The sequence below is a fragment of the Gymnoscopelus braueri genome (genome assembly GCF_963280865.1).
Source record: "Gymnoscopelus braueri genome assembly, chromosome: 15".
In the NCBI taxonomy this organism is placed as follows: Eukaryota; Metazoa; Chordata; class Actinopteri; order Myctophiformes; family Myctophidae; genus Gymnoscopelus; species Gymnoscopelus braueri.
Window position 1 is genome coordinate 39229611 of NC_137620.1, and position 10091 is coordinate 39239701.

The window sequence follows — 10091 nt, forward strand, 5'->3', positions numbered from 1 at the left end:
AATAGCAAATCTAAAAGCTCACAACGCGTCGCATCGCAACGCGTTGTGAGCTTGTAGATCGGCTATTTTCAAACATTTTAGTACTTTTACTTTTGGTACTTTTAAGTACATTTTGATACCTATACTTTTGTACTTTTACTCAAGTGAATTTTGAATTCCGGACCATTACTTGTAACAGAGTACTCCTACATTGCAGTATTGATACTTTAACTTAAGTAAAACATTTAAATACTTTTCCCACCACTGGTCAGTAACCTACTCTGCTTTCAACATACAGTAGTATGTTATGGTCCCAAATGGACCCATTACCGCCACCACTCCGTGGTCTAATGCAGTGGTTCTCACCCTGTGGGTCAGGACCCCCACATGATTTTGGGGCGGGGGGGGGGGTCCCCAGATGACAGTGAAGTGACAATTTAAGAACTTTTAAGACCTTTTCAATACCTAAAAAAAAGAAAGAAAGAAAAAAATACTCTTACTGCATCAAAAGTAATCAATAAACTGTATAACAGGGTCCCCACACATTTTTAGCAATGAATTTCCAAAACTTTTCCAAAACTTTTCCAGAATATTTAGCCCAATTTCCAGGCCTATAAAACAATCATTCAGCGCAATAATGTGTCTCTTACTCCTATGTACAATGCCCAAAGATAGGCAGTGTAGCAAAAATAAAGCATAGAATATAAAATAGTACAATTTCATTCAACATTTCGTGCAAAATTAGGGCATAGTGACCCTGCGAGCGAAAATAGGAGGGGTGGACGACGTCGTTGCACGGTTCGTTGTCGCTCGCGGTAGGTCAGGACGGTCTCATAAAAAAATGTATTTTAATGAGATTTCATCGCCCGCTCGCTTCGCGTCACGTCGCATCACGTCGCATCGCTGGCAGTGCGGATGGGGTGTTACACAGCCCGTTCGGCGAAAAACTACTTATGTTACATATTTTGTGTAATGTTATACATGTTTATGAAAATGTTTTGTATTAAAAAAAAACCCAAAAACAATGCATAGCCAAATATTTTTCCAGGACCCTTGATAAATTCCAGGACCTTTGATCAATTCCAAACCTTTTCCAGTACTGGATTTTTAAAATTTTAATTTCAAAATATTTCCAGGAATTTCATGACCGTGGGGACCCTGGTATAATAATACAGTATAAAAACTGGTCAAACATTGGCCAAATAATATAAGAAAGAGGCAAACATTGTGAAAATAGCTGATCTGTTGTGAGCTTGTAGATCTGCTATATTCACAATATCTATCTGTGGAACCGAGTCAAACAAAATGTAATGCTTTAACTCCTGCATTCCAAGTGCTTAAATAGGATTATTTCGGGGGGGTTAGGACCTGAAAAGGTTGAGAACCACTGGTCTAATGCATACCAAACTGGGGGTCCTTGAAACTGATAACTTTGAGAATAACGAAACGAAACAAAGCTAGATTTAACTAATACTAAAGCCAAGTGATAGACTAAAGAAAGCACTCAAAGCAACAACAGCTATTTCAGCCTTTTGTTTGTGTATCTGGTGGCATTGTGATTTGTCGTTCCTCTGCAGACGCTGAGCAGGTGGCGAGGCCCAGTTCTGGTGTGGACGTGTTCTGTGGAGTGGGCCTGACTCTGGGCACTCTAGCCGTGGTGGCAGGGGGGACGTTCCTCCTCGTCAAGAGTGGCCGCGTGTGTCCAGCAGCATCAGGGGTGTTGTGATGAGGAAGCTGTGTTGATTTTGACAGCAATTTTCTATTTAGTTTTAGACATAGTCTTTTGAATAAAATTCCATTTAGTTTTAGTCATATTTTAGTCATCTGAAATGTTTTAGTTTTTGTCTAGCTTTAGTCGACTAAATATCATAAGATTATTAGTCGACTAAAACTACAGTTGATTTAGTCGACTATAATGTAATTTGGCGGTGCCTTGATGGCTGATTTTACACCTGGTTGCATGCTGAAAATAGCCGATCTACAAGCTCACAACGTGTCGCAGCGCGACATTACTGTTTAAAGTATAATATTAATAGCAATAGAGATAATAGTATAATAAATTATTAAGATTATAAAATTGTAACGATAAGATATATTGTTATTATAAGCATTGTTTTAATAATAATAATGGATCCAGATTGGATTCAGGTTCGTTTAGAGCGACCCCATGTACATTCCTGATTCTCCTTCCAGCTCGAACCATCGTCCTCATATACCTCCTGTAACACACACACACACACACACACACACACACACACACACACACACACACACACACACACACACACACACACACACACACACACACACACACACACACACACACACACACACACACACACACACACACACACACACACACACACACTTCAGCTAAATTCAGTGTAGAAAAACATGATATTACTATACTATTTACTGTACATTAATACTACTACAACTACTGCTGTACTACTATATTACTAGCAATTATCTTCTTAGTAAATTAGTCCATCAATAACTTTTTCGATTAATAGAATAATCAAGACGTTTTGTTAATAAAAATTGCTGCTAAAAATTCTAATTGATAATTATTTTTCACTTTGTCAATAGTTTCACATTGAAGTAGTGAAAATAGCCGATCTACAAGCTCACAATGAGTAACATCGCAACGCGTTGTGAGCTTGTAGATCGGCCATTTTAAAAAAATATATATATAATTTAGATGATTAGATTATTATTATAAACTGATTATTTTGTATAATAGTTCCAATGGCTTATATTAAGTGTTGCACCACTATCACTGTACTACTAGTACATTACAAGTACACTAGCAGTACCTTTTTCCAGATGGGGACAGTGGTTTTCAGTGTGTTGATGCAGTACTGGACGGCCTGAAGGGAGTCCTGACGATGGGGTGATGATATCGCTATGACAACGCTGGCCTCGCCCACTGGCACGATGCTGGACACACACACGCACGGACACACAAAACGTTTTTTAGACATTAGTGCTGTCAAACAATTCAAATTATTCTAAATAATTTGCCAGTGCCATGATTTTGATTAGTTAATCACAAAATAAAATAATCACAGTTTTCTTTATTGGCTCAAACTTGAATGATTAACTGAAAAGCAGTGCATTATGAATGGAAAATATAAGCATGTACAGTATTATTATATTATTTATTACTTTTCGCAGTAATCCAATATTTTTTTTTTTATAAAACCAAAGTTATTTATTTTACTTCACACACACACACACACACACACAGAATACCCCAGTCTGTGATGGATGCAGATGTGTCTCACACCTGGCCACGCCTCTCTGGCACCACGACAGACCTTCCTAAGCTCCGATTGGGCCATGGCCTCGTACGCCTCGTACTCCAGGCGAATCACACGCCTCCCCTCGAACGTGTCCCGTGTTGTGCCTGGACGGACGGACGGACACACACACGTCCAAATTTAAAAAATATATAACAAAAGGCCCAAATGTTGTTCAGTTGCCTCTGATCATATAGATTATACATAAAAATAGTACAGTACTTGAGTAGATTTACTTAGTTACTTTACACCACTGCATTACTACAGTTCCGTCTGCCATATTACTGACACCGGGAGAGTTATGGATACAAAAAGCACTGTCCTCCAAATAACACACACACACACACACACACATAGTGTAGTACCTATAAACATAGCGATGGCTCCACAGCCTTCATCGCCGACAAGGCGCGTGGCGTCGTCCACCGATAGCGGCTCGCACGTCAGTTTCAGCCAATCACTGCCCTTCCCTTCCTCCATCGCTCCTTCTGCACTTCCGTTCTCATCCCTTCGTTTGGCGTTCTTCTCCTCCTCCACCTCTTTGGCCGAGTTCATCAGCATTATGATGTCCTGATGAAACCCTGTGTGCTGAATTATGGTGAATCCCCCGAAACTGTCATCATTTTATTTAGCCCTCATGTAAATCAGTGGTTCTCAAACCTTTTCATGTCAAGGACGCGAACAGCCTTTTGGCGTGTAGTTGAAGCGCAAGGGGGCGGGTGGGGAGAGAGTCAGTTCGCTGAAGTTAAGGCACAGACTGCTGTGTTGTTGACGGACAACGGATGCACGCTTATGAGAAACATCAAAAATAAAACCTGGCAAAACAGTTGCTTGCATTAGCGCAAGATGAGGATAAAGGAAACATTCAGTCTAAATGTCCAGTTTGCTAATTCACACAACTACTGTGCCAGATAATCACCAAGAGAGTAAAAAAAGAAAAAAACGTTTCAGTCATTCAGTCCGACTTCACTGTAGCCTATAGTAGCCTTTTCATAAAGTATATTTGTATTAAGCTGTCCTGAAAGTTTATAATATTTAGAGAAATTGAAAGTTTCAAATACAAAAGTAGTGGTAGTAGTTGCGAATTACTGGACCCGCCCCCTTGCGCTTCAACTACACGCCAAAAGGCCGTTCGCGTCAAGGACACCCAAATTAATACGCATTTAGCCGCGGACACCCATCTGCAAACATTTTGTGCCAGGGACACAACGCCCCTCTAGCGTAATCACTAAAAAACATGGACGCATATATGTGTCCTTGGCAGGCAATGTGTTAACTAATTTAGCCGGGGACCCCCTGGAACCCCCTCAAAGACCCCCCTTTGAGAACCACTGATGTAAAATTACATTAAACATTAAATGAAAAATGTTTGACATCAACTGAACAGAGGTGATTTTTCTATGGATTTAAACCACACCACATGTGGAAAGGGACTTTAACCCTTTTAGACCGGGAAGTCGGGAACGCATCTGTGTCATTTTTAGATTTCTTTGGCTATTCAAAAATAGCAGATCTACAAGCTCATAGCGCGGCACCGAGTGCCGCGCTATGAGCTTGTAGATCTGCTATTTTTGCTTCTGGGGTCCCTGGAACAACATATTTTTGGGAGGTCCTTGAAAAAGTTTGAGAACCACTGATATAGCAACATACGTTTAAGAAAAAATAAACTGTTAGGATTTAGAAGACATTTGTAGAATCCCCCAGAAGCAAAGATTGGAGTTAAAAATGTTTGCTTTAAAAAACATATATAGTCAAAGATTTGCAAAAATGTTCACGATTAAAACAAAAATAAATAGCAGATCTACAAGCTCGTAGCGCGGCACTCGGTACCACGCTACGAGCTTGTAGATCTGCTATTTTTGAATAGCCAAATAAATCAAAAAAATGACACAAAGATGCTTTACCCGTCTTAATGAGTTAAATTTGAAAACAAATTCCTACCTTCGGTTAACCCTCTAGCCCCCACTGACGGGAGTGATGACCGCGACCTCCTCGCCCTCCGACAGCGTTACCGTCTGGTCGCCCAGCTCCACGTACTGCTGGCCCACTGCCAGAACCACCTGGTCACTCAGAACGTCCAGTCTAGAAGAACAGAGAGAAAGAGAGACACATTAGAGAGAGAGAGAAGGGTGAGGAGACCTAGATCAGTGGTTCTCAACCTTTTCAGAACGCGATCCCCCCAAAATAATCATATTTGAACTGGGGACCCCCCACCCTGCATTACATTTAGCTTGACTCGGTCCCACAGATAAATATTGTCAAAATAGCCGATCTAGCTTGTAGATCTGCTATTTTTCTTAGGTAATTCTGTACTATTTGGCCATTTTTTTAATCGTATAGTTTGTTGATTACTTTTGATGCAGTAGGTTGTATTTTTTATTTTTAACTTTTTAACTATTTGACTGACAGATCAATAGTGTAATAGTGTGCCACTGTTGCCAGCAAAAACAGCCAACATTTTACTGTACCTTTGACAAATCATGGAATATTCAATGGAGAGGCAATAGAAGGCTTTGGTCTGGCTATGCAGGACTACAACAACAGCAACAACTGATTGATTCACACAAAATGTGAGTATGTTCAAGTAGACGTTTGTTGTTTGCCCATAGTTGTTTTTATTCATCATATTTTTATTTCATTATTTATTTCCATGTCATACATGCTTTGGCAATATTGTTTTTGGTACATTCATGCCAATACACTATCTTGAATTGAATATGAGAGAGTGGGAGAGGGAGAGAAGAGCAAAACATGTTTCGTAGTTTGATGCTAATAATCAAATCATTAATAACAACAATAAAAATACAATATATATTAATAATTAATTATATGTATCTATACCGTGGGTGTCGCAGTACCAGCTCTTGCCACAGGAGGCTACTGGTGAGCTGTGCCGGCAGAGTCAAGGTTTCTGACCTGAGTCCAGCTGCCTCTGCACCCCGAGCAAAATACAACACTAACACCTAGAGAGAGAAGAGACATACAGAGAGATGGAGAGAAGAAGAGAGAGATGAAATACAACATTAACACCTAGAGAGAGAAGAGACATACAGAGAGATGTAGAGAAGAAGAGAGAGATGAAATACAACACTAACACCTAGAGAGAGAAGAGACATACAGAGAGATGGAGAGAAGAAGAGAGAGATGAAATACAGCATTAACACCTAGAGAGAGAAGAGACAGACAGACAGACAGACAGAGAGAGAGAGAGGGGAGGAGGGAAGAAGAGAGAGATTTCATTCATAACTTAATGGTTGAATGTTGTTATCATTTATTTACATCAAAACAAGACATTGATAATAGTGTCATTGTGATAACTGATAATAATCTCAATTGTTAAAGAGGAAAACAATGAATTGCAGGATAAACCATGGATGACAGGGGGAACTTAGAATGGCTAAAAAGAGGCAGAGGATATTTCATAGATATATAGAAATATATAGATATAGATATAGATATAGATTATATAGATATAGATTATATAGATATAGACATAGATATAGATATAGAGATATATAGAAAATTTGTTACAGAGGAAAACAATTAATTGCCAGGATAAACCATGGATGACAGGGGGAACTTAGAATGGCTAAAAAGAGGCAGAGGATATTTCAATAGATATGGGAAAAATTGTGAAATGGTGGGAAGCTAGAAATGCTGTGCATACTGGCTAGCAGTAGGCCTGTCACAATTATGACATCATCTTCGCAATTATTTCAGAAAATCGAAAAATTTCATACATTTTCAAATATTAAAAAAGGCAGAAATAGCAGATCTACAAGCTTCGTTTCTGCACATTTTTCCATGTATAAAAATATTAAATGTCAATAATTTCTTTGTATATTTAATTATTTGTCATATCTGCCCAGACCGCCCTGTGCAATGTTTTATTACGAAGCCTAAAAGGCAAACAGAAATAAAAGTTGTATTCATATGTTCCAATGTGTTCAAAGCCAAACACACAATTAAAATCGTTAATCGTAACTATTCGAGTGACAATAAATGGTCAACTTAAATGTGTAATGGTGACAGCCCCAGCTAGACGCTACTGTTCACATTTATATTTACATTTGTTTTGCTTGACCACTACACAATGTCATATAGATGGCCTGTTGTTTAAACAGGTGCTAGGTTTGAGTTCACCTGGTATACTTATTTTTGAGTTTATTTATATATATATTTACTCTATTGTTTAGGTTTTTTTACTAGGGTTCATGACATTTACTCTGATCTCACACCTGTTAGTCTCTCTAGATAAAATCATCTGCTAAATGCCTAAATTGTAAAACATTGCATACGATGCTAAAGTTCTAAACCTGTTACTACACAACATGCTATCTATAGCTTTGGTTATTTGACCTCTTCTCTCCTATGTTTGTTTTCTTACCTCTCCTGCAGCTTTCTCCTCTCACCAAAACTACTACAGGGTCCCCACACATTTTTAGCAATGAATTTCCAAAACTTTTCCAAAACTTTTCCAGAATATTTAGCCCAATTTCCAGGCCTATATAACAATCATTCAGCGCAATAATGTGTCTCTTACTCCTATGTAGAATGCAAAATTAGGGCATAGCTCACTGGAAGACTCATTATGGCATCCGTATGACTTATTTTATTTAAATAATATATGCCATCACACAGCCCGTTCGGCGAAAAACTACTTACATATTTCGTGTAATGTTATACATGTTTTGTTTTGTATTAACAAAATCAATAGCCAAAAACAATGCATAGCCAAATATTTTTCCAGGACCCTTGATAAATTCCAGGACCTTTGATCAATTCCCAAACTTTTCCAGTACTGGATTATTATTTTTTTAATTTCAAAATATTTCCAGGAATTTCATGACCGTGGGGACCCTGCTACTAAATGATGCACCAATTAAATAATTTCACCATTTTTACACCTGTAAACCTGTGATGTGACAATAATACAGCTGATTCTGCTACTACTACTATACTACTGTTAGTAAAACTATTACTACAGCCAACCACTAGCCTACTATTACAATTATTTATTAGTATTACTAGTAATACTATTACTACAAATCTTAGTTTGTAGTAATAGTAGCCTTCTACTGTTAATATTACTACTACTGATAGTATTACAGTAATACTATTACTATAGTAGCTACAAAACAGTAGTATACAACTACTAACTACTAGCCAGTGCCACCAGTGGTGTAAAGTAGTACATTTACTCAAGTACTGTGCTTAAGTACCATTTTGAGGTATTTTTTTTTACTTTACTGGAGTATTTCCAATACTTTTACTGCTACTCCACTACATCTCAGAGGCAAATATTATACTTTTACTCCACTACAATTATTTTAAGATCAAGACTCTCGTAGATAGTATTTGATCGATGTTTGACATTTTTTATCTCAACGAGTCTTAGCGAGCACCCCAAGAATGCCCTGGAATGTCAGCTCCAAAGGCCGTACTTCTCAAAACATGAACAAAGGCAAAATATAAGGTGCTTACCCGCTTGCCCCAAATGTTAACTAGGTGTCCAGTGTGTTTGTGCAATGTATTAGTCCATATTTTTCAATAAAGAAGTGTTTTAATCCTGTCTGTGGCCGATTCTGTCGGAAGTTCCCAATGGGCGGTAGTGGCGGGGCGCATCCGGTGAAAGCCGGAATTACACTCAATGTAAATAGGAAGTAAACGAGGGGGGAAAAATGGCGTTCGGTCACAGACGGGATTAAAACACTTCTTTATTGAAAAATATGGAGTAATACATTACACGAACACTCCGGACACCTAGTTAACATTTGGGGCAAACGGATAAGCACCTTATATTTTGCATTTGTACATAATAGCCCATAGAAGTACGGGCTTTGCTGGTGACATTCCAGGGCATTCTGGGGGGGTGGGGGGGGGTCGCTAAGACTATCGTAGATTTTTTTTTTAAAGTCCAAATCAATACAATACATCTAGAGTCTTTATCTAAGGCTACTACTACTAGTATTAGTACTGTCTTCCACTGTCAGACAGTGCTAGTGCTGATACACCACACAGTTATGAATATTCACATGTCTTACCTGCGCCGTCATTAATAATCTCTATGAAGTTTTAGTAGAAATGTTTTCCTTCTTATTGGAACTTTCTACAACGTTCAGTCTACTTCTTCCGGGGTCGTTTGCAGGCCGTTCTCTCATTGGCTGTACGTCGTCACCTACGTCCTTGACGTCCACCAATGACGCACTCCGATTGGTGCAGAGCAGGTAGAGGAGCGTTGCTTGCTTCAAGCGGCTTCAAGTGGTACACAGTGTTGCCAGGTTTTACGAAAGAAACACGCAACCAGGTCTAGGAAAACAAGCCCAAAAGAAGCAACTTAGGCCACGAGCACGTATCGGATATTTGAAAATAGCAGGTATATGTGAGCTTGTAGATCTGCTATTTTCAAAGAAAAATCTTGGAGAAAAAAAAGTGATAGGAATATTCAAATCCACAAAATCTTGTATGGGGGTCTCTAGCACAAAATATTTTCAGACAGTTGGGTCTGGACTCTGCAGACATATAAATTTCGGGGTTCTTGAATCTTGACATGAAAATGTTTGAGAATCACTGGTTTAAACAACATAGGAAACAATCCCAAATAAGCAACTACACTTTAGAAACAAGGCCAAATAACTGCGACCACCAATAATATTTAAAAGCAACTTACCAGAAAAACAAGCCTAAAATCGCGTATAATAAGCCGACATGGCAACACTGGTAGTACCCCGGCCCGCGTCTCCTTTCTTCTCTGGCTTCCAGTCCTCGGTCAGACAGGCTGGATGGAGGGAATATAAAGTGATTCCATCA

General features: G+C 38.8%; 1 protein-coding gene across 5 annotated transcripts; it reads right to left on the reverse strand.

The window, feature by feature from the left end:
• Positions 1-505: 505 nt before the first annotated feature.
• LOC308102353 (molybdopterin synthase catalytic subunit-like) lies at positions 506-9422 on the reverse strand. 5 transcript variants are annotated; one of them, XM_080452027.1, is made up of 7 exons: positions 9326-9422; positions 6123-6244; positions 5223-5363; positions 3647-3851; positions 3235-3388; positions 2796-2919; positions 506-2198 (listed from the first exon to the last, which is right to left on the reverse strand). In XM_080452027.1, the coding sequence occupies exons 4-7, from the start codon at positions 3840-3842 to the stop codon at positions 2124-2126; spliced, it is 549 nt and encodes a 182-aa protein (XP_080308153.1). In that variant the 5' UTR covers positions 3843-3851; positions 5223-5363; positions 6123-6244; positions 9326-9422; the 3' UTR covers positions 506-2123. The 5 variants fall into 5 exon arrangements, with proteins under 5 accessions (XP_080308153.1, XP_080308154.1, XP_080308152.1 ...); XM_080452028.1 differs by having other exon boundaries at positions 3647-3862; XM_080452026.1 differs by having other exon boundaries at positions 3647-3869.
• Positions 9423-10091: the final 669 nt, after the last annotated feature.